The sequence below is a fragment of the Manacus candei genome, unplaced genomic scaffold (assembly GCF_025592945.1).
Source record: "Manacus candei isolate 608988 ecotype Guabito, Panama unplaced genomic scaffold, ASM2559294v1 h1tg000124l, whole genome shotgun sequence".
Taxonomy (NCBI): domain Eukaryota; kingdom Metazoa; phylum Chordata; class Aves; order Passeriformes; family Pipridae; genus Manacus; species Manacus candei.
Window position 1 is genome coordinate 3,060,809 of NW_026138172.1, and position 25,636 is coordinate 3,086,444.

Below are 25,636 nucleotides of genomic sequence, written 5' to 3' on the forward strand. Positions count from 1 at the left end.
AAATTCTGAAATCATGCAGGCTTTTGCAGTACAGATAAAAGCCCTCTACATTTAAAGAAAGAAAGATACTCATGGCCGAAGGGTAGGTTACCACCAGTTACAAAATTTAAGGTGCAGTTCTCTCTCTGTACTAACTCCTTGCAAGTTTTTTGGGGGCTCTGTTGTTCCTTTTTCTTAGAGAAAAAGATACGTACCTCTTCTGTTGCCTCTAAAATGTTTCTGACGTTATTGATCATGAATTAGTATTTGGCTAATAGGGTTGCACAACAAACCCTTTTTAAATGTTTTTTATAAAATCTGATATCTATGTATTATACACACATACACCTGGAATCTCTTTTCAATTCGTATACATAAAGTTAGACACCTACATTTGTAGAGCAGAAGTGAAAGTAATGCCATGTTTTTAGCGGTGTTGAAACCAACCTTAAAACTCAAGATGTGATCAAGATTTACAGCTGCAAGCACTCATCCAAAACTGCTTTTAGTGTCTCATTGTGAACTACTGTATGTGACTTCAAATTGTTACATTTTTTAAGTATAGGTCTTGTGATGTGCTGTAGTACATTAACAATCAAAATTAACACTGGGAGATAATTAGGTAGCTCATAATTAACCATCTTTTATGCAGATCCCCTCTCTATGACAAAGGTAAATGGAGGAAGAAATGATGCAGCAGAACTTAGTGTAAATAGCCTAAATTAAATGTATACAGAAATAATTTTTTTATTGGAGTTTTATATTTTAAAAATTCTTGTAGGTTTGTCAGCTACTGTTCAGCGTTTTCTTTAATTTCATGCTATTTCATGCTCTCTGCTGATTATTTGAATGTCTGTGTGGACCTTGTTAAAATAAATTGCTACTTTTGTGTGAAAAACAGCTCCCAGTTTAGCCTGGCAGGATTGTTTGTGAGAATTTACCAATACACAAGCAAAATGTTTTCTTTTCTATTGGTATAAGGAACAAGCTTTAATAATACTGCTCCAGGTTGGTCATAAGTAGTCATAATTTGACATGGATCCATGTGCTTTTTTGAAAATACTTGTGTCATGGTTTGAGATCCCTAAAAATTTAATTCCCTATCTTCAAACCCCCTTCCACATCTCAACTCAATGTGAGAAGGTTTTTTCCAGACAACCACACGAGACTCAAAATGGGGGAAAAACTGTTTCCCCCCACCACAACTCTATATGCACAGATAAAACTCCTTTGTGGCAGCTGATAACAACAAAGCAGTTGTTACTTAATACAGACATGTTTGCAAAAGCAGAGCTGCACAGAAAGTCCATGTGGGGGATGGGGAGTGGTGAAGGCTCCCCAGGGCAGTGGTCAGGGTCCCCAAGGCTGCAAGAGCTCAAGGAGTGTTTGGACAATGCTCTCAAGCACATGGTGTGTTTCTTGGGGTGTCCTGTGCAGGGCCAGGAGTTGGACTTGATGATCCTGAGGGGTCCCTTCCAACTCAGGATGTTCTATGATTCTACGAAAGTTTGGTCACTTGCCAAGCGTAACTAGAACAGAAAAGTAACAGAGGCTGAAGGACTAAGGACAAAAGTTGGAACAAGCCCTGGAGAGACCAAGAGAAAGTAATTCCTTCTCTTTGACTGTGCTGGTAGGAAAAGGGATGGGGACTTCAGGCAAGAGGGGCTGTATCTTTTTTGCTCCCCTAAGCTGTGTTCTAAGGAACAGGTCATTGTATCACAGAAGTGCCTGTTTCGCTGCTCAAGTTCGGCCCTATGTGCTCATGGAGGTAACCTGCTAGACAGGTTAACTAGCCTGTGCTAAGAGCTGAATGGCACCTTTGTAGTGTATCAAAGTAAATTACCAAAGATAAGTAGAGGAATGGTATTAAAAACCCTCTCAAAACCTTATTAAAAGGACTTCAGCTTCTCATGCAGAGATATTCAGAAGCATCAATTCACTTTTTTGGGCATTTCTTGTGTCTCAGAATTTATAACTGTTGCTGAGAACTGAACATTTTTACCTTGGATAGTTTTAGTATATAGCTATTAGGCTGAAATGCTGAAACACTGAGTGCTTAAATCTGTTTGCAATTAGGACATGTACATGACTGTGGGGGAAGGAGGGACTCGTGACTTGTAAGTGAAGAAAGGTGAAAAATGATAATGAGTTTTTGTCTTCTAGCAGTAGACGAAAATCAGACTGGTTCCTAAACTGAATTGTTTCATGATGAAATGAACCCTTTTGAGGAGAGAACTTAATTTATGCTGTGTTGTTGAGAGTACTGGCCTGGACTGGAAAGATTTTGACGGGTGAATTTTGAGTGTGTGTTTGTGGTATTTGCAGTGCTTTGGCATTGACAGATGATCCTGACAGCCAAAGGTGAGGCTGGCTGACCTCCCTGAGCAGTTTCCATGACAACTTAGCGTTTTTGAATAATCTTGGTTTATAGGAAATCTTTTCCTCCCTTGCCTTTCTCACAGTGTTAGTTTCTCTGGGTTTTGTAGGGGTTTTTTTATATCGCACCTTAGAGGAGTTTTACTATTTCTTGCAAGATCTTTGAATACAATAACACGTACAAACACACACACACACACACTGACGCCCCAATTTTGAAACAATTTTCCATAGTGTTTCAGGAGAGGATGATATCTTAGAATAAAATTACCTATTTTTCTAATAAATCATAATAAAATCAAAACAGTTAAGTGACTGAGATGTGGGATTGTAGCATGGTTTTAGATCCCCCATTGCCAAGGTGAAAGTTTATAAATCCCTGTACCTCAAAGAAAAATGAGGCAGAGTAAGTTTTTTTCATGTCCAGATATTCCTCAATCAATAATGTCCGAAGTGAAGAGTCCTTTCTGAGCACCCAGGCACTTCTGCCAGGGAGTTTTTACCTCCTCTTGTCATATTCTTGGTAATCTATTGTCCTTCTGCAGAACATACTGGGATTTCTCTTTTTCAGTATTATGTGCACTGCCGTTCTGAGTTTGGCAGTGCTACATATAAATGGTCTTTTGATAGTTGTAAAACAAACCTAAATTTTCTTACAAAAATTAGTTTGTCATTGGAGTTACATTCTTATTTGTGCATAAAGATCTCTCCGTCCATGTGCTCCGCTTCTGTCTTTGCCTCTAAGGAATTTACCTGTCTCTTGAATTTGCTACTGCCAATACAAATACGTGGTTTGTACTGAAAAAACTGATGGTGACTTCAGCTGAGCAAGAAGGTGTGAGTTTCCTCATGAAGAAAAAGCACTGCTTCAGACTTAGCTTTCAGCCTTGCTTTGGCCATTCTGTTTTCTTCCAGGAAAAAAGGTCTTTATTTTGACAAAGAATGCTCATATCCTATTTTGCTTGTAGGCGTGGAGGCAATAACCAGAATTTTGCACTTCCTTTTGCAATTTAGGGTTGCCCAATGAGTAATTTGCTTTGTCCAGAATAACCAGAATCCTGATTCGACTGCACAGATGAAGACGTGAATTTCACACCCTCATTCTTTCATTTCTTTTGAAGGAAAGAAAAATGGGATTAGTTTCAGATGCATGTTCTTTTGCCTTTGTAGTTCTGTGGCTGAGCTTGTCTAGATGAAAAAATCTTGTTTGTATTTTTGTATCAGGTACTCTTTCACAATAGTGACTTTACAACTGGGGAAAGACATTTGGGAATTAAATGTTTTGGTCCAAATGTGAAGTAATTCTGTTTGGGATGTATAAATAATCTTGATTTCTCAGATACAGAGAATGCATTATACATGTCTTGTGTCTAGCAGTCCTTAAGTATGAATTCCTGAGCATGTGTCTGTGTAGCTCAGCAACCACTGATGTTTTAAAGTTCAGTAACTTACAAATGACTGAAGTCTGTATATCATTAAGGAAAAGTAATTAATTATAAAAGATTAGAAGGGCATTGGACTTTAAACTATGCCGTTGCATGTATCTGCATGCTTCCCCTTTTCTCCCCCTTCCCTTGACTTCAGCTACCACATAGATTTAAAATTATTTAGAATTTTAATAGTGAATTTTTGAGGAAAGTATTAGTTCCAGGACTAATGTAATGTACCATCTGTGAGCTTGTAATCCCAGCTTTCAAAGTGCTTAGTAAAAGTAGGCTAAAGCTCTCAAAACTAAGGGTCTGGAGTATTTAGACAAGTAAGTGACTTGATTTTCAAAAAATTGCTAACTATCTTGCATATTCTGTGATTTTAGGCACTGCTAAAAAGATCTTGAGCTTAGTCCCCGATTTGAACAGTTTGGGAATTTGTGGGGTTGTAAGATTGTGTGGGAAATCCACACAGAGGGACCTGACTTTAGATATAGGACAGCCTTATTTTTCTTGCTTACTCTGCCTGCAGGTGTGTGCATGGGAACTTTGGGCACTGTAGTTTGAAGGCTGTGAGCACAGACCTTGGCATACCTGGTGGTCTGTGCCTTTAAACCCAACACTGTATTGGAGATGCCCTTGTATCTGCAGGCCTGCTTGTGTTGGGTGCAGTAGAGATTGCCAGTAGTTAAGAGAGAAGAGGGCATCATGGGCATTGAACTCTGCTCCAAGTCTCCTGTGTGTTTGGCTCGGTCACTTCGTCCTTCTATGTTCGGTTTGAGGTGTTCTGAGGGAAAACTGCCTCATGTCTGCGTATGTGTGCTGAGGTCAGAGTTCTGGTTGCGGCCTCCATGCACCTTTTGACTTGCACCAGTTAAGGTTTGAGGTGTTTTATATGTTTGTGGTTCATTCCAGTTCTTCTAATAAGTACTGGTAAATTAGAAAAAAAAAAAGATGCTGGCATGCAACCTGTGTTGTTTTTTTCTACCCTTTTATTGTTTTTTTGAAATGTGATTCTCTATTCTCCATTGTGCTCATCATTAGAGGCTTGATTTTTCTTAGAGAGGCAAGAGTCAAGAAGTCTGGAGATCGTGCTGTCATCTTAGCTTTTCCTTCATAACTGGTCTTTGGAATATAAGTGAACGAAATGGATTGATTTTGTTACGTCCTGGCAACCTTGAGTACCTTCAGCAGTGTTCTCACTAAATGGTGGGTGATCAATGCCTAGCTGGGTAAATTTGGCACAGCTGGTGTTTGCCACAATTTTGAGACCACCTGTTTTGTTGGATGTTTTTCCTTGACTGCTATCAAGGTGATAATTGGATCAGTCCATATATAGGCCCAGCTCTTGCATTTGTTATTTTTGCTATTGTCAGGACAAGCCTCTAGGTATACAGAATGATCTTTCCCTCAGCCTGCCTTGAGGTGAGATGGTTCTCTGCTGCTAGGTTTCTTTCCTCTGAACAGAATGACTGTTGGTCTAACAAAGCAGCTGAGCTGTTCATTTGCAAATGGTTGGGTAATAGCTCTAAAGTAAGCTTTAAACTTTTTGTTGCTTGATTGGAGGGGTGAGGGGTGGTGTTTGATCGAGGGATTGGAATGCTAGCCAAGCCCCCAGATAAGGACCATGAAATTCTTAGCTTGGGGTTCCAGAGTGCAACATGGGTTAGCTGAAAGCCAGTCATTTCCCAGTGCTGAATTAAAGCTTAAACACAGTGGCTTAATTGACTTAAACAACAGTTGCAGCCTGAAAGCAGGATGCTGAAGCTGTTGAAATGGGTTGTCTTAGAGAAGAATTGGTCACTTTTAAGGGTGAGTTTCAGAAAGGGAATGGTTATACTCAGCTGAGTCTTTCGAGAGGCCTGGCATTGGTTCTTTAAAATGATTGTCAAATTCAGCTAGAGTGCATAAATTTTTTTAAAATTATGCCTTACATTTTTTCTGTATATGGTAGACAATGTATGACTTTTTAACTGTTTCAAACTCTGAGGGTAGTGCATTTGCTCAACCTTAGTTTTATTTGATAATGCAAAAAAGTTATTATTGTTTGGGGTTTTTACTATGATTGTCATTGTTTTGTTTAAAATGTAACTTGGATAAATGACCATGAGATTGGTAAGAAAAAGTACTAGGGGTTTGTTCCTTACTTGAACCAAAATTGTTAGGGTTATTTATGTACTAATACTTTATAGGACCATAATGAATCTGTATGCTTGAATCTTGATGCTGAATTGTTTGTTATACTCTAGTAGCAAAAAATACAGATGTACATATAGACTACTGTGTCAAAATTAGTTGCTTCTGTAATTATAAAAAAACCTTACTAGCATGCCTGTTTTCCATTTTCTGTGTCACATGCTTTACAGTATTTTGGAGGATACATAGACATGTAATTACAGGTTCCCCCTTCCTGATTGATTAATTAATTCATAAGAGTTATTCACTAGAAGAACAATTGAGTAGTATGTACATATATTTCTGAACACAAGGAGTTTTAGAACAGAAGATCCCAAAGCTGATCTTAATCAGCTGGACTACTAATCAGAAACACTTGTAATAATATTTTGAACTTCAGTTGTTGAAAGGTGCTGTTTCTTGCAGCACTGTGAAAGTGTCTTAGATGTTTTTAACACAATAAACTTGCTGTAAATGAAGCAATGGCTGCTTTGGCATCTCTCCAAAGCTTGGCATGCAGTGAGGTTTCAACTAGCACCAATATCAATTACTGTCTTTTTAAAAAATAAATTTTGCATCAGACACCAAAATTCTTCTTTCATCACCAACCTACTTACTTTGGTTATTGCTCTTTCAGTCTTCTAGGCCATATTTATACCTCTTTAAGATCAAGATCGAGACATGGACAGAATGTGGCTTGGTGATTGCTCGTTTTCACTGCAAGTTCATGCATTTATTTTCCTAAACCTTTACCTCTCTACACACCCCCCATCAGTCCCTGCCAAACCCTTTCCTCTCTTTAAGGAGAGCCATTGCACCACACTTTCTCTGCAATTATGCCTGCATTTTTCACTCTAGCTCAGGCTTCCCTGGGGCCTGATCTGCTCTTATCTCCTTAAGACTCCAAACTGATAAGCCTGGTTTAATTGGAATGGGGTGTGGTGGTTGTTTATCCTTCATTACATTGAAATCTAGTGGCAGAATAGAAAATAAAAGTTAATTAGATGAGACAGTAAGTGTCATTGAGTACCATTAAACATTCTGTGTTGCCTATGTGAAAACATTTTCTGCAGTGCAAGCTGATCTTAGTTATTTATTGATTCTGACTTTTGACTCAAAAGCCAGCTCCAAATTACTTTATAAGACACTGTTATTTATCTTAATGTCTTCAATAAGCTTGTTCTCAACAAATGTGGAAGAAGTTGATAGCCCACCTGCTCTGCATAGTTATTGAACAGTTGTCTGTTCCCAAATCTGATTGCTCTAATAAGAGTTTCTCAAAAGTGATTTACTTGTGGTGTTCTGTGTTACAATTTTTCCACTTCTAAGGCATTGTTGAAACATGCAGCTTGTTTGTCAAGATTGTCCCTTAACCAACAACAGCAAACAGTAAGTAAATTATTTATATAATTGATTTTTCATTTAGGAGGTTGCAGGCTATCTGTTGATTTCCATAAAACAGCAGCATCGTCACTGCTTATCTATTTCAGTATCTTTGGAGGGAATGATGTGGATAGAAAACATGTTCAACATGATAAATTCTGGACAAGGAAATGACCACTGAATTTTCTCTATAAACATGTCTGACTTGTTCTGCAGAAGAATAACCTCACATTTGAAGCCTTTGAGTGGTGTTCTCTGCTGGTGCCCAGCAGTTTGTTTAGGTCCTGTGAAATCAAGGTAGCCAGTCTAGCTTGTTCCAAGTGGCACAGAATCAGGTTTGCTATTTACAGGATTACTGCGCAGTGTTTGTGAGATGGTTGTGTTTGTCTTGTTCATGCAGGTGCCACTGCACTGCTGCTTTTAGCCCGCCGGACAGATCTGAGGCGAATTTCCTTAGACACCCCAGATTTTACAGACGTCGTTTTGCCACTGGAGGACATCCGTCATGCCATTGCCATTGACTTTGATCCTCTGGAAGGATACATCTATTGGACGGATGATGAAGTCAGGGCCATCCGCCGCTCGTTTATCGATGGGTCGGGCAGTCAGTTTGTTGTTACAGCACAGATTGCACATCCCGATGGCATCGCTGTGGACTGGGTTGCCCGAAATCTGTATTGGACGGACACCGGCACAGATCGTATTGAAGTTACAAGACTCAATGGGACCATGAGAAAAATCTTGATATCAGAAGACCTGGAAGAACCCAGAGCTATTGTGCTGGATCCCATGGCTGGGTGAGGAGCTGTTTGTGAGCGTTTTCTAAAATATTAGTCATGCAAAGAAGATACTCTGTCTACTTGTATGTAGATAATGGGATGCAGTGATAAACTTCTGAGCCTTCAAAATGAAAATACTGTGATTCTTTGAAAGTTAAAAAGGTCTGAGGTACAAGGACTGCTGCTCTATTTGACCACCTGGGTAGTCATCTTATGTGTGTTTATGTACTATTCTTTTTTAAAAATATTTTTGGGGACTGTGTGGATCTGCTTGTTTGTTGTAGATAATAGCACTGATTATGTTGTCTTGCTGAGCAGACTGATATAGGAGTTTTGCTTAAAGGGACAGTGTGCGTACATACCAGTTCTTTCTGAATGGTTTGGGCATCCTTACCTAGGTAAAGAAATATATTTATTTTAGAAATGTAATTTTCTGCATGGTATGTGGGTTTGGGGAAGAGTAGTCCAGAATAAGCTATGTGAATATTGAAAGTTTGGATTAATAAGAGTTCTTAAGATTTTGTTTCCTTTGCAGGTACATGTACTGGACTGACTGGGGAGAAATCCCAAAGATCGAAAGGTCAGCATTAGATGGCTCAGACAGAACTGTGCTGGTGAATACCTCCCTTGGCTGGCCAAATGGACTGGCACTGGATTATGCAGAAAGCAAAATGTACTGGGGAGATGCCAAAACAGACAAAATAGAGGTTTGTAATTGTCTTTGCATTTCTGATTCCGTGAAGTTGCAGAATGTAGTTACTCTACTCTTCTAGGTGTTCCTATTCTGATATAACCTGAATGGGCAGTGGGATAGTGGTTGAGTTTTGTTTTAAGAAACACCTCCATTTCTTCTCTGTCTCTGGGCAAGTTACTCACTATTTTTTCCTCATTTTAATGTGTGTAAAATGGAAATTACATCCATGTAGTAGAGCTCTCTTTGTAAGCATGTGTGAGAAGGATTTGTTAAATAAGTCAATTCTTAGGTCATCAGGGGAAAAAGCTTTTGAATGGGATTAATGTTTTTAGGTTAAAAAAAAAAATCATCTTTCATTCTTTGTGCTGCTCAGCTTAGATGCTACTAAAACATATTTTAAAGAAATAAATCTCATTTCACATATAGTTACTTGTACTCACTGAAATCCTCTATACTTTGCTTCTCACGTGGTTTATTAGAGTTTCAGCAAGGGGATAGATTTCCCTTTCTTTCTGACATGTCCTGTTGAAACTCGCAATTAAAAAAAATTCTTTTTTTCTTCTCTCCCACATTGAAAATCTTGCATTTATTTTGTTGTGTAACATTATTGGAACAAATCTGACATTTGTTATCTGTCAGTCTTTGAGAAAATAGTGTTGTTTAGTATTGCATCAGTTTACTGTCAAAAGCTTCCAAGAGAAGCAGAAAACTTGACTACTGCCTAGCACATAGTAACACCAGCTACCTTTGTTAAGTCCTGGTATATTTGTCTTTCTTTTGATGAATTATAGCTTTCCTTATTGATTCTTTACTATTGCAAATAATTTTTAGCACTTATATTAGGCACAATTCTGGCCTTACAAAATTGCTTTTACTTATTTATAACTGCAAATCAGTCAAGGTGAAGTCATAGTCATGTGCTGAAAGGTCACATAATTGTTTGTTCTTCTTCAGAGCCAAAGTAACTCCAGTCCTGCAAGGTGAGTTGCTTTGAAGAAGTCCTTGGGAAAGCCTCAGGGAGCAGAGTTTTCTTTGTCCTGAAAGCAAGATTTGTTGTCTGTAATTCACCTAACATTACAGCAGCTCTGCGAAAAGAGGGGAAAAATAGTCTTAGCTATGCTTAGAGATTTATTTATAACAGATTGAGCACTTCAGCCCTTATACTTTCTTGGGCTTGAATGTATTTTGCAAAAGGAAAGTTAGGCATTCTTTGCTGTCATGCTTGCCAAGACATTGAGATTCCTTATTCATTAATAATGGTTCTATTTAATGCTGGATCAGTTTGTGTAGAAATTTTCATCTAGATCAGGCATGAGCTCACTGCTGCATTTCTGTCAAAGTGGCTAGAACACATCATAGAATGTTTATGCCAACATTACCATGTCTGTGGCAGGACAGAAGATATTTGATTTGGCACAAAGTCTTTTGGGACAATTTCCATTTCATTGTTCTTCAATCAGTGTAAGCCAGCAGAATGAGTCTGTTCCAGGTTGTCATGTGACATCTATGCAGAGCATCAGAGAAGATTTATCATCCTAAGGTTTCAGAATTACTTGTGGTTTTTTTTCCTAAGGGTCTCCAAGTGTTAGAGTTATGATATTACTTCTACTGCTTTTTATAAAATGTTAACATTTGTTAACTCTTATCAACGTACAGTCAATTTTCAAACAGTCTGGCTGAAACCTTTAAAGCAACAGAGAAGAAATTCTCCCACAGTTTTTCTTTGATATTTTGGATTTTAGTTTTGTTTGAGGATGTGGGTATGTTTTTTTTTAATTGCAGAAGGTGTTCATTTAGATATATGTGACAGAGATCTATAAAATTATGTATAAGGTGACCAATATTTCCACATACACACCTTTTTTGACAGAAGAAATTGGCCCTTGTAAGTAATGTGAGGTGATGGATGCAGAACAAACAAAAGCAGATGGTTCTTCAAACATATGGTAAGTTGTGGAAATGGTTATAGGTGTTAAAAGCTTACATGTGTTACTGGGAAGACTGGGTAAGTCTGTGAAAGGGAATTCCACTGCAGTTTACTGGCAAATAGAATTGCTACTGCTTAGTTTGTTCAAGAACCTATTGTTGTTCAGGACCCGACTTAAAATCATTCTTCTTCTGGATCATATAATAGAGTTTACAGTCTGACTGTACTCTGGAATATGCATCCTCCAAAAAAACAGAGTGCCTAGGAAAGCCTGTGCTTCCTTCTTCCTGGTTGGTGGGGATGTAGCTGCTATTTTGTTGACCACATCCATTGGAATGTGATTATGTTCGTCTTTCCATTTTACTCCTCAAAACTGAGTTTCCTGGGCAGGTCCCTTGACCTTATTTTCTTAATGGCAAGACCAGCCTTCAGGAAGACTTGGATTACCTTCTCCCCCTTTTCAAAAACTCTCTCTGCTATGTTGTCCCACACAATAATGTCATCAATGTATTGCAAGTCTTCTGGAACCTCACCCTTTTCCAGTGTAGTCTGGATCAATCCATGGCAAATAATGGGGCTGTGTTTCCACCCCTGGGCAATCGGTTCCAGGTGTACTGGACACCCCTCCAGGTGCAAGCAAACTGTGGTTTGCACTCTGCTGCTAAAGGAATGGAGAAAAACACATGAGCAATGTCCATGGTGGCACCACTTTGCTGCCTTGGACTCCAGTTCATCCTGAGTTCCAGTGGCACTCAGTGGTAGTGTGACTTTGTTCAGGCCATGGACAGACTACTGTCACTCTTCACTCTCCATTGGACTTAGACATTGGCCACATAGGACTGTTAAAGTGTGAGCGAGTCTTGCTGACCTCTCCCTGGCCATCCAGGTCACGAATCATCTCCTGGATGGGGGTCACAGAGTCCCGGTTGGTGCAGGAGTGCTGACGATGCTCTGCTGCAGTAGCGATCGGTACCTGTTGCTCAACGACTCTCAGCAGTCCCACAGCAGAAGGGTCCTCTGAGAGACCAGGCAAGGTATTCAGCTGTCCAATTTCCTGTCTCCAAGCAGATAGCCCAACAGCCCAACAATGCCCTTTTGGGTCCTTGAAATACCCTCTCCTTAGGTAATCTGTGCCAAGGATGCATGGGGCCTCTGGGCCACTCACAATGGGATGTCTTTGCCATTTGTTCCTGGTCAGGCTCACTTCAGCTTCCAGTAGAATCAGCTGTTGGGATCCCCGTTATCCTAGAAAAAGAGGTGGGTTCTGCCCCTGCATATCTCAATGGCATAAGGGTACATTGTGCTCTGGTGTCAACTAAAGCCTTATACTTTTGTGGGTCTGATGTGCCATGGGATCCACACAGTCCAATAGATCCAATTGTCCCTTTACCTGGCTGGAGACAGGGCCCCTTTAGTCCTGGTCATAGCACTTGTTGCTCACTTCTTTTAAATATGACCTGGAGGTCCCTTCAAGAGGATCTGAAGTAACGTGAGCTCTCCTATTCTGTCTGAGGACTTGCCCACTGGAAACCAAAGCAGCATTTATCCTTGAAGAATTTCCTGCAGTGGTTGTTCTTCCTCTCAACTGCTGGGGCAGAGGTGGGTTTCCCATCCCACTTCCTCTTGTTCTCTCTGTGTCATGCAGGCAAAGCCACAGGTTATCTTGTGGTGTGTACCCTCTCTCTCGAGCAGGCTTGTTCCCAATAGCAGAGGCTGTGGTCCATCCTGACAGGGCGTGGGACATTTCCCCCTGAAGCACTGCTTGTTCTCCTTCTTTTGTTGACATCAGTGCCAATGAGCTGGCATACGATGATGGTGTGCTCTGTACAAACTTCCACCACGTGGATTGTGTACACTGGACCTCATCTGGATCTCCAGGGTTGGTTATTTGAATCCCTCTAGATTACCTCCAGCACAGCTAATTCTCTCAGGAACGATATCTTTCTCCATGGCATTCCACCTGCTTGGGCACACTACTAGGTCATCCTTGAGAGAATACCTTTACCTTGCGCTTGACAGGAGTTGCCTTCAGAGGCTGAGTGTTTCTGTCCTCTTCCCAATGCTCTTCCCATCCCAGGACAGGGATTCCAGTCACTTGGCTTCACTACCATCTAGTTCCATATTGTGGGCCATGATACCTGAGCACTGGAGCAGCCAGGTCACCAGGGGCTCACCTGAGTGGCAGCTGAAATCCTTTTGCTATCCCGCAGCTCCCCCAGGGACAGGGATTGGGTGATTATCTCTGGCTCTGCCTGTTCCTCCCGTTCTGAGGGCCCTACTTCTTCTTCGTCCCTCACTAAGCAAACTGATTTTGTCTTGAATCTCTTCTTCTGTATAGGGGCAACTGCTATTGGCAGAGTTGTTCAGCTGCAGTTGGAGTGGTTGCTGTGCCTGTGGCAGACACAGATCTGCTTTCCTTCTCCTTCTGAGCGTGTGTTTAGTATCAAGCAGTGTCTGATAAATAGTAGCCAGGACTCGGCACAATGCATAACTTTGTGACTCTCTGTAGCTGCCACAGCATTTTTCTTTCACATATTTTGTCACTTGAACAGGGTCCTGTAGTTGTTCAGGGGTGAACTTAAAACCATTGGAGGAAAGAAGTCCTCCAAATACTGGCCCATGTCCTGCCACATTCTATGCCATGCAAGGCTATCCACCCTTGGGGCAGGTCTCTGAAAGACCCTCCTAAAAATCTCTTTTGTAACTCTAAACATCGTGTGGAATGCACTGAGGAGACCTGGTACACCTAACACCAAAAACGTGCTTTCCTTAACGTCCAAGGGACATTCAAAATCCTCAGAAGCTGTTGTAACAGGCCTGAGGGAGAAAGAGAGGGGGAAAGTCATTCTCCCCTGTTCCCTTCACAAACTGGGGACAATTATTAATGGACACACCAGGGTAGTGCCAGAGGTAAGGGTAGAAGATGCTTTGGCCTTCTCTAAATGTTTTAAACTTACATTTGGAGAAAGGACACTGGCATAGGTGCAAGAAAGAAAGATACTTGTGACATGGTCCCTGCTTTGCTTTAGGTATTTGTGTATATTTGGCAAGGGGGGTAAAAGCAGGAGGATCACATTTGTACTTACCTTTCCTGCCCTTAAGTAGTTTTTCATGATTTTACGTACTTCATGCTTTTTTCTTTTTTTTCCCGCTTGCCTGTGGAATTCATCGCAGTGCTACCAAACTGCATGTTTCTTACAGGCTGTGTTTCTGGTTCATTACTGCTACATAATGAGCATTTATTATTTTTTTTTATTATTATTTTTTTTTTTTTACCCACTGATTAATGCTATACTGTTCTGGAGCCCCCAGATGATAATAAAGCATCAGCAGGGGTTAATGGAGACTGGCAGGGGGTACAGCAGGGAGCTTTTGTTCCATTTTATCTGGCAGCCTGCAGCAGGCAGAAGCAGGCTGTGGCTCAACAGCTTCCTCATTTATCTTGGTCAGGTTTCACTGCTGATAAACTTCTATTGAAATGGATGGCTGCTATTGTGCTTACCAGTAGGGAAGATTTCTTATTGACTTGCTACAGGTTTAAAGCTTCTCCTGTGTGCTGTGAGGTTAAAAATGTATGATCTACTCTGTTGAGGTCTTACGTTTTCCTGTTCAAATGAATATTTGTTGTCTTTGCACGTACACTAGCTGTTTTAAGGCATATGTTGAATTTTAAAAGGTAAGCAAAACTCATATTAATAAAGCAATTAAATGGCTGCAAGCATGTGTTGCTGTGTACATTAAGAGTAAATCATGATGATATGGCTGATTTCTCAGTTTTTCAGTCTTTGCTTCATTTTTCTTTATTCATCTTTATTCATCCTCTTTTCTTCATTTTTAGAGCCAGAAATGACACTTGCTAACACCTACTAGTGGCTAGTGTAAAGAAAGGCCTCCTACAGGTATCCAACCATTATCTAGAGATTTTTGAGTGCAGCTCTAACTTGAAGTATTTGTGCATTCCCGAATCTAGTAGCTGTGCCTGGAATCACTGTCTCTAATCCTCATGATTAATATGGAAAGTATTACATCCTGCTGGTTTTCAGCTTAAGTACACAAAAGTCTTCAGAACCCAGCCTTGCTGAACAACAGAAAGCAGATGCTGCTAAGACTTTTTAGAGCACAAAAATCTTGAACAGAGAGGACCTTTTTACCTTTGAACTAGGAGCTAATAGTTTGGCATCTAGAAAACATTCTTATTCATATTTCAGTCCTGAAGTTGCAGGACTGCATTTTCCTCCAATGACAACTCCCTCAATTTTACTGCTACCCTAATAAGGAGATTTTGCTTTTTAAGTATTCACCATTTATTTTATGACTGAGAAATTCTGTCTCATAGCACTAGTCTTTGTACTGTGAAATGCTGATGACTTGTAAGCCTGGTTACTCATCCTAGCCCAACCACCCTACCTGAAGCAGAGGTTTGAAAATTGAGAAGCAGAAACCATTGAATTCCTAGCTCTTGATCATCATCATCATCATCATCACCATGGCTGGGCTTCGCGAACGAAGATTTGGGAAAGGCTCTATCCACATTTGTTACAAGCACGCTGGTGGCTAATAAGGCCAATACGAGATAGACACGTCCGATTGCAAAAGGCACAGCAGAAAGACTCCTTAGGTGGTAAATTCTGCAAGACACGGTTCTTTCTGCACTGTCTTTTCTCCTCGAGAGTGATCCTGTGTGCTTTCTCAAAGGAAGCAGCAGCGTTATAGATGGTGTGTCTCCAGACCTCCCGATTGGAGGCCAGAGTAGACCAGTTATGATGATCAATATGGCTGAGGCTGAGATGTTGTTTCAGGGCGTCCTTGTATCTTTTCTTTGGGGCTCCTCTCTTGCGGCAGCCGGTGGCAAGTTCACCATAAAGCAGGATCTTAGGGAGGTGGTGATCTTTCATCCTGGAGATGTGCCCTGCCCAACGCAGCTGTGTTCTCAACAACATGGCCTCAATGCTTGTGACAGCTGCTCGTTCTAGAACAGATGTGTTGGTCACATCATCTGACCAGTGGATGTTTAGGATTGTACGGAGGCAGCATTGATGGAAGCATTCTAAGAGATGCAGGTGGTGGCGGTAGATGACCCATGATTTGGAGCCATATAAAAGAGTGGACAGCACAATGGCTCTGTAAACACTGATCTTGGTACTTTTCTTCAAGTGTTTATTATGCCATACTCTTATGAAGTTTCCCGAAAGCACTGTATGCCTTTGCTAACCTGTTGTCTATCTCTCTGTCGATCTTACCATCCGAGGAGATGAGGCTGCCTAGGTAATTAAACTGCTGAACTGATTTGAGCTCTGATTGGCCAGTGGTGATATGGGGATGATGGAAGACTTCCTGAGGTGCAGGTTGATAGAAAACTTCTGTCTTCTTCAAGCCGACTTCCAGCCCAAAGAGCTCAGCAACGTCTGCAAAGCAGGATCTTAAACACTGCAGAGCAGCTTCTGTGTGGGCAACAAGGGCGGCGTCATCAGCATAAAGCAGCTCCTGGACAAGATGGTTTAAGGTCTTGGTGTGGGCCTTCAGTCACCTTAGGTTGAAAAGGCTTCCATCAGTATGATATCGAATGTAGATCCCGTCCTGATCATCGAGGTCTGCCGTGGCCCTTTGGAGCATCCTGCTGAAAAAGATTGTGAATAGAATTGGTGCAAGAACACAGCCTTGTTTCACACCATAAGTTATTAGAAAGGGCTCAGAAAGTGCATTGCCATATCTGACTTGGCCACACTGATCCTCATGAAGTGAGATGATCATTTTAAGGAACTTGGGGGGACAACCTTAACGTTCCAAAATCTGTCACAGACCTTTTCTGCTCACAGTATCAAAAGCCTTGGTGAGATCAACAAAGGTTACATAGAGACCTTTATTCTGTTCCCTACACTTCTCTTGCAGTTGTCTGAAAACAAATACCATGTCTGTGGTCCTCCTGTTGGCTCTGAAACCAACCTGGCTTTCAGGTAGAATTCCTTCTGCTATAGCGGGTCTGTTCAAAAGTATTCTTGCCAGGATTTTGCCAGCAATGGAGAGCAGAGTAATACCACAGTAATTTGAACAGTCTGATTTAATTCCTTTCTTCTTATACGAAGTGATGATGACTGCATCACGAAGGTCTGATGGTATTTTGCCTAGTTTCCAACAGCACACCACAAACTCGTGAAATTTAGCATGGAGAGCAAGGCCCCCATGTTTCCAGATTTCAGGTGGAATTCCATCAACCCCAGCTGCCTTGCCAATTTCCACCTGCTGTATGGCCTTAAGGGTTTCTTCCAAAGTGGGGGCAATATCCAAATCATTCTTTACTGGTTGTTGTGGGATGGATTGAATTGTTGAGTCCTGAACTACACGGCTAGTACTGAAGAGAGTCTGAAAGTGTTCAGACCAATGATTCAGAATGGAGGTTTTATCTGTCAGAAGCATTTGACCATCTGCACTGAGTAGGGGGCTTTGGACCTGGTATGTAGGCCCGTATGCTATTTTCAAGGCCTCATAGATTTTGTGGTCTTAACCTGGATATCTTTTCTGGTACTATACATCATCTTGTAACGTGGCAAAGGGTCTGTGAAAAGAGGTGGAAAACCAAGCTCTTGGACATGCAGAGACTGTCAGCATTGAAGTGATTAAGTGAATGGGAGCAGTTGAATTAACTTAAATGCTTACTGCCACCAAAGCTGAAAAGTATTTCATAACATTTTCGCCACTTTGCACTGGCCGAGTCTCTCATTGGACTGTTCCCTGAACCACTTGGGCTTGCTAAAATGCCAGAAAACTTTGCACATTTTTTCCTTCTACAAAAAAATCATTTATGATTGCTTATGAAGGAGTCTGGAAAACAACTTAAAAATAAGTTTCTGGGGCAAGGTCCTGAAAAAAAGTACCTTGGGAAAGAAGAAGAGAACAGAGGCTTTCACCCATATGCAAGAGCATTAGGAGTTGTTTTAGCAAACGCAATCTTGTAAAACTATCCCCCAAACCCACTGTGAGGATTCAGATTGGTCTTGGCTAGTGTTTTTTGCTTTCTGCAAAGCATTGTGTATGGTTGCTCATAGGTCTTAGTTTGCTAAATAATAAGTTGCAAAATGCAGTTACTATTTCCTTTGTTATCCCTTCATAGCAAAGCATTTTTATTCACTTGTTTTACCACTGAATCTTCTCAGAGTAGCTTCTTTTTCCCCCCTGAAAATCTCTCTTCTTATCTTGTTCATTCATTTGGCTCATTTTTTTTCTTAACCTGTTCTTTACAAATGCAAGGGTTTTTTTGTAAAGCATGAGATTGCCTAGGAGCCGTCATATGTGATTGTCACAATGGTTCTAAAATCCTTTTCCTGCCTACTTGTCCCCTTACCTGACTTAAGTAATTTCATTAAAAACTGAACCAATTGTTTCTAAAATTAAATTCCATCGCTGAGAAAACATTTCTGTTGACATTGATTGATCAGTGAGCTAGGAAAGTTGTCCTGTTGTTAAAGAAATGAGCGTTTAACAGTGTCTGTACCATGATAGGGTATTTACGAAGTTAATCTCTATTCTGTTCTTACATATTTATCTTCACTGCAGTCCTGTTAGGAATATTATCCATGCTCAGAAAAAATATATTTTGAATTATTTGGAAAAATTGTTAGAGCTCAAAAGGAAATTGAGGGTGCTGGGGAACTGTTAAATTAGAAATTGTTAATGGCTGTTATAAAACAATTAACAGTAGGAAATTGTAGAGTTGACTGGAGGCATTTGGTTTTTGAAGCAAATAGAAAGGGTTCCAGGGGTTTCCTTCTGCTGATTACTCAGGATTTCACTGCAATGAAGAGATGACTTCCCATTTAATATCTAAAACATTTCATAACATTTTAGAATTGTGGGAAAATGCTGTTAACGGTAAGTTAATGACAGTGACAGAATAATTTCCTCAAACTGAGTTGGAAGTTTCAATTGCTCACTTAAAGAGAGTATAGTTGATCAAGACTCTAAATTTTTAGAGTGGAAGACTAATAAAACTGGAAATTTAGACGTGTTAATCATATGATATTGCTGCATTTGTAACAGTAAAAGCATTCCATTCTGTTTTGTTTATGTTACTTAAAGAAGCAAGTTGAAAATTTATCATTCTCAAACCCAGTTTGAAAAAATGCTAATATAATGATTAGAAGGCATTCTGGCTGTCTTTTAGAGTTATTTTTAGGAGAAATGCTGCCCCAGTTTTCTTTTTTTTCCTTAACCAAATAAATTTAATGAGTGTAGTGTTGGTTTTCACTTTTTTGGTAAAGTAAGATTCGTGTATATTTAGATAGACAATGAACAGTCATATCCCTGATTAGCAGTGCCATGAACTGAGTCATTATTTGTTGCATCAAATAGCATGTGTAAGTATTTACCGTTGGATAATCAGGGCTGAACGAACTAAGCCTAAACTGTGAGTATTCCTAGATTATTTCAGGTATAATGCAAGCCTTGCTCAGTATCTTTTCCCATTGTATATTGGAATATCAGGCTATTTGTATTGAATTCAGTATTTCACAGCTGTTCGACAGTGATGCTTCTCTGCAATCATCTTAAGCAGAGCAGTGTTTAATGATCAAGCTTGTGAGAAATTCACTTTTTTACCTCTGTTTTTATTTGTATTTATTCCTATGGTGCGTTAGCATGACCCATGTAAAAATTGTGAAGGTGATAATTATGATTTTTTTGCTGTTCTTAAACTATGGGAAGAAACCCAACTTGTCATTAGAATGACTTAAGAATTTAAGGTCTGCTCAGGAAGAATTTACCTTTTTTTCTGTGATGTTTCCTTCACAGAAGTCTGTGCCAAACATCTGGAGTTTTGTGCATGCTGTAAAGTAAATTGTAACTGTATATCTAAGAGTATATTTCAACATATACCAAGGAAACAACAAGCTAGTGTGCACTTGTGGAACACATGACATGCAAAGCATTGCCACAGGGTCAGAAGGCTAATTCCTTATCCTTTCAGAAGAAACATAAATGCTACAATTGCATCGTTCCTGTGAGTCAACCTGAGGAGATGATTGCCAAATCTAAAGGCTGATAGAAATTTTGTAGGGCTGGTGCAGTGATGGCAGCAGTATTTGAGTAGGGTAGTTGAGGTCCTGTATATTAAGTGAGGTCTTCTGACCTCTCTGAGGATCACTAAGCTGGTGCTAGTAAAGATGCTGAAGTTCAGGAACCAATAGCAGCTAAGGTATCTGTTATTTGTCCAAAAATTGGCTGTTGATTTTAAAAATCAGGGCTGAGGTTCAAGTTACTATTAATTTATTGTAAGATGTTTGTATCTGAAATTAGATGAGTTTGTGGATTTTACTGGAAGAAGTTGTTTGGTTTGGATTTTTGGGGGTTTTTTTTGCTGATGTGTGTGTCTGTGAAATAAATGAAGTTCTGGCAACATCTTGTAGTATTAGCTGGGGACTTCCAGTAATCTTTCATTTTTTGAAGATAGTGTTACCAGGTGGTGTTTATAAATTTTCATTGTGTGTTGACTTCCTTTGCTCCCATTATTCTGAGAAAGAACTTGATACTTAACCTGCTCCCTTATTATTTATAACTACATCCAAAAGAGGACCCAGGAAACTACAGGCCCATTAGTCTTACTCCAGTCCCTGGAAAGAGTTCTCCTAGAGACTTGCAAACCAAATGAAGCAGGTAGCCAACACAGATTTCCCAAGGGCAAAAAAAGGACAAGTGCAAGGTCCTGCATGTGGTATGACATAAACTAAGAGCCCAAAACAGGCTAGGAACTGTGTGGTTGGGAAGGAACCTTGCTGAAAGGGACCTGCAGGTCCTGGTGGAGTGTACATAAATCCAGCATGCTGCTGCAGCAATGAAGGCAAATCAGATCCTGAGCTGTGTCCACAGGGATTGCTAGCAGAGGTGAGGACATGATCATCCCACTTTACTCAATGCTTGTCAGGCCATACCTAGAGACCTGTATCCAGCTCTGGTCCCTACAGTTCAAAAAAGATGCAGAGAGACTGGAGAGGGCCTAAAGGAAGGCCACAATGATGATCATAGGAGAACATGTCCCGTGAGTAAAGACAGAAGGGGTTTGGCCTTTTCTCCCTGGAGAAGAGAAGGCTCTGGACATTTTTCCAGTACTCAAGGAGGATGGAGGCTCTCCCAACACATGGAGCCACATGGAGAGGACAGGAGCAACTGGTACAAGTTGCACTGAGGGAGATTTCCTCTTAATGTAAGACAGAAATATTTTACTGAAGGATGTGATTGAGTCCCGATCACTGGAAGTTGTCAAGTTATGACTGGACAGGATAATCTCATCTAGGCTCCTTTCCCACAAAAAATTGGAGCACATGATCTTTCGAGGTACCTTCCAACCTGGACTGGTCTATGATTCTGTGGCTCTATATTGAAAATTAAACTCTGCTTATGAGTTCATTTGAAAAGTTTATATGAAAGGTTAATGTGAATGGTTTGCACTCTGTCACCTTGACCTCAGTCATCCATACTGAAGGCTGTCTGACACCTTGTAGAACAGGGCTCTTATGTTTGATCTAAGTAGCCCAGTAGGGACAGACACTTTATATGATTAGCATCTCCTCAGTGCTGGGCACATAAACTAGTGTACATTTGCTTAGTCTCTGCTGCCATTGGCCTTGGTCCACTGGACCTGAGTGGACTGCTTGTCTGCACAGTTTTGCCAGGGTTCTAGCGCAACCTCTAACCAGAGCTGAACATGATTTTAATGAATGAGATAGGTTAGTGGTGAAACTCTAGACTTAAAACAGTTAAATGACAAGTTTAAACTACCATTTTGATAATCCCAGATTATCAAAATGGCGAATTTACTGCATTAGTTTATTCATCACAGTGATTAATGGTATTCAGGAGTGAATTGAATGCAGGGTATATGATAGCAAGAAAGACCCTTAGAATATGTCTCTGTGCATGCCAGTCTGTAACTTTAAATTAGAAGTACTGCTTCAAAGTTGTTATTTTATTGTTCCTGCTGATCATTAAATACAGCATCTTAAAAATGTGACTACATTTTTAGCAGTAATTAACTTTGAATAAGCTGTATTTTCTTGAGGCCATAGGTTTGCATTCATTATTATTCTAGCATAAACAAAGCCCTTATTCTACAAGCAGGATATCTGGTATTTTTTCTGAGGCCATTTAATTTTTGGGCTTTGTTTTATCTTTTCTTTCATGGAACTATTTGCTTTTTCAGTAAAGGTGGTGTTTATGGTTGCACCACATCTGTTTCCTCTAGTAGCCTACATTCTCAGTGTGGTTTGTAGTATAATGGCCTCAGAATGTAAAACTCACACCACATTGTGGTTAAAAGCAGCATAAACCTCTGGAGTCACTGCCTCATAGCAGCTGAAGATAGGTTTCTTGTATTTGGGATTCTGGGCAGGTTTCACTGTGATGAGCTGATCCATGTGGAACTGGAGATGGGGGAAGGAATGCATAAAGGAGTATTGACTGGGACTTGATTATTGTCTGAATTTCAGTATGCGAAAAGATGATGCTGGAATTCTTTGAAATTGATTAATTAGTGATTGTTTCTTTTTTCTTTGTTTTTGTTATATGTATCATCCCTACATCCCTTGCCACTTTCCTTCTGCCTTACACCAGACTGCTTGATTCTGTAACCTATGGCTGAAATTCTATTCAAATCACCTAAAATGCAGCCAAAGTGCGTGCAGACAATATGGTGCCATGGAAAAAAAATTAAAAATATGTATACATATGAGTGTGTGTGTGTGTGTATATATATATATATGTATATATATATATGGTGGTACCTGGCTGCTAATGGGCAGATGTTTATATTAAGTAAGATTTCACAGATGTGCTCAGGTAAAATTGCAGTGAGAGCAGGGTGGCAGGTATGTGTAGGTACTTTCAGATAGGTGCATGTTTTGTGTAGGTGACATATAAGTGTCTTTCAAAATAGCCTGTATGAGTCAACCCAAAAATTAATTAAAAGCAGATACTTAATCCTTAAGTCCTCTGTTCTCTTTTCCTGACTTTCTTCAGTATAGGGGGAAGCTTACTTAAACAGCTCTTGTTTTAATGTTTGCCAAAGAAAGTTCATCTCACACTCCACACCTTCTCTTTGCCAGTAGTTAAGCTCTTCCTTAATTAGAGGATTTTCTTTCTTTTATAAGTACAAGGCAAAAAATGTAATTTCTAAAGATACTGCTTTGTGATGGTGATGTTTTATTGCTTATTACTATGTGGTTTTAGTTGATTCACTTTACAACATCCTGTGTATCTTTTTAGTCTGCTTAGCAAGCACTAATTGCCATGTATTAATTAGTTGCAAACAAATGGCTTATCTCTGTAGTCTAAAGGGGAGGGGGAAACAAGTCATCACAGATGAGTCGTCTATTTTTGAGATACATGTGCATTTGTAGAAGCATACACTGCTAGACTGAAGATTTTTGGTAAACCAATGCCATAAAGTAATTATGAGCTTTTCTTAAGTAGATATGGAGCTTATTCCTACAAACCAGCAAGTATACAGAACCCCTTTGATTTTTCTGTGGGAAATGTGCACATAAAAATTCAATTCCCATTCAAATATACTGAGAGTAAGTGCCATAATGTCAGGAAGTTTGACAAGGAATAGTTCTAAGGAGAAATTAAATTATTGTGAAGATTATAGCATTTCTTCCACATTTTTAGAGAATTTATAAATATTTTATTAATGTGTACGTTATACTGTATGCTGGGAAAGGTGTGTTTCAGTTCTGCTTCTCTATTCATTTCCTCTCTTCTCGTATGTGCTTGGGTAGGCAAAAGGTACAAGTTGCTCCAAACTGACCTTTACACTTCTTGCGAGCTAGGAAATTATTCTGGATGAAAACTATCATCCATCTAGTCTGACTTTCTAAATCAATTGATCCTGAAGGTTGTCATTACACAAGTCTTTGAGTTTAAGCCCTGGGAAGAAAGGGAAGTCATACACACTTGTTTGTGGCTGTCTCAATTCCACAAGGCAAGTGAGAGAGATTTGAAAACAGTGATTTAGTAAATCATTCTTTTTCTAGTCCTTTACTTAGAAATCCTTGGGCAGTGGGAAGGATGTTTAAATGTTTCAGGGATTAGTACGCTATCTTGAATTTTGTGAATCATATTATTTTGGGAAGTTTTTATATTAAGGTTGGTTGGGGTTTTTTTTTCTGTTTTTGGAAGGGTGGTATACATGCTGTAAGCTCAAGCTATAAATTTGAAACAAGTAGGAATATTTCAGAAGATTTTTTCTGAAAAATTACCATGCTGAATAATTTTTAAGCTTTTCTTAAAACACAGGACTCTTCATTCATGTCAGTATGGTACTTTTTGTAATAATATTTGGCATTCATAAGGTACTTGATCACTTGAAAATGCATACATATGTTTAATTAATCCTCTCAGTGCCTCTTTGAGGAAGTTAGGTATTACTCCTTTTTGGCAGTAGAGAAAAATGACACAGTAAATTCAAGTGTCTTGATCAAAGGCATGCAATTATTTACAGACTATTACTGTTCCTTGTAGTAAAAAATTAATGTACTTAATTTTGAAGAATGTAAGACTGGTTTCTTATTCAGACTTGGGAATATAAATATACTCTGTAGATTGTCTTGACTGTTTGACTCCCAGTATTTATGTGGGGCTTCCTCTTATTGCTCTCTATAACCTGGGCAAAGCTCACTTGGGAGGGACTGTGGAATACAAGAAGCTGACCCAGAATTCCTTAACCCTTGTAAGTTTATCTTCATTCCTGTAAAACACAGCGTCTCCCATTTAAAACTAAACCAAAACTCATGTCAGAAATAAAAAAAGAGGCTTAACAAGTGTAAATACTACTACATAATAATAGTTCCTAAAGCAGATGTAAGGAGTGTTGTGTCATAATTTCGTATTATGATCTGCTTATGAGACTAGCCTTATAAATAAGGGATCCTCCATGGCTTTTAGAGTAAGTGCCCCTTAATATAGTCTCTTTTTTTTTATTACGATGCTGTATAACATTGATAGCATTATAATGGATAGGAAATTATTTCTTCATTTGAAATCTAAGTGTGGAGCAGCTAGTTTATTAATCTGACAAATAGCAGCAGATTTATTCTATATACCTAATAAATTTGTGTTTGTATATGTGCATAGGTCATGAATACTGATGGAACTGGTAGAAGAGTTCTGGTGGAGGACAAACTGCCTCATATATTTGGATTCACGTTGTTGGGAGACTACATTTATTGGACAGACTGGCAAAGACGCAGCATCGAACGCGTGCATAAACGCACAGCAGAGAGAGAGATCATCATAGATCAACTGCCTGATCTAATGGGCCTAAAAGCTACAAATGTTCACCAGATAATTGGTGAGTAAAAATTCTAATGAGGCAAGTGAAAATGAAATAGAAAATTTCAGCAGTGCTATTCTGCAGATTTTTAGAAATGGACAGAACGCAGTTCTATTGCATGATAACTGCCGGCAGCAGTTTGATGGGATGGGTTAGGTCTTGTGTGAGGTGCTTCAGTTCTCTAACTTGGAAGAATATTGAGCTGGAAAACAACCAGGCACACCCCAAACCAGGTAATTTTCTGCTTCTTAGGGAATCGGAACAGCTTGTAAATCTGAACAGCCCTGGATCCAGAAGAAGAAAAGAAGGATCATGGAAAATGAATCTTCTTTTTGTAACAGCTAACTATTTATGAACCTGCAGCTGTAGCAACTCTTCATCTTGCAATCTGAGCATGTGCTCCCAGTGTGCAAAAGCTAAGACTGAGCTGGTTTGAGTCTGTTAAGTACTTTTCACATTAATGCTAGAAAATCATCTTTAAAAATAATTAGAAGTACTTCCTGTCCTGTAGTGTATTTGGTGTAAAAAAAGGAGGATCTAGCTTTAAACTGGCTGTCATAGGCTATCCAAACACTGGTA

At 39.7% G+C, this 25,636-nt stretch overlaps 1 protein-coding gene across 2 annotated transcripts in view; it reads left to right on the forward strand.

Annotated features, from left to right (window-relative positions):
* Window positions 1-25,636, forward strand: part of LRP6 (LDL receptor related protein 6) — a 120,634-nt gene that overhangs the window by 57,332 nt on the left and 37,666 nt on the right. For both annotated transcript variants that reach the window (XM_051770758.1, XM_051770759.1), the window contains 3 exons: window positions 7,741-8,137; window positions 8,655-8,826; window positions 24,859-25,075. In XM_051770758.1, coding sequence (XP_051626718.1) covers window positions 7,741-8,137; window positions 8,655-8,826; window positions 24,859-25,075 — 786 coding nt within the window. The remainder of the gene's footprint in view (window positions 1-7,740; window positions 8,138-8,654; window positions 8,827-24,858; window positions 25,076-25,636) is intronic.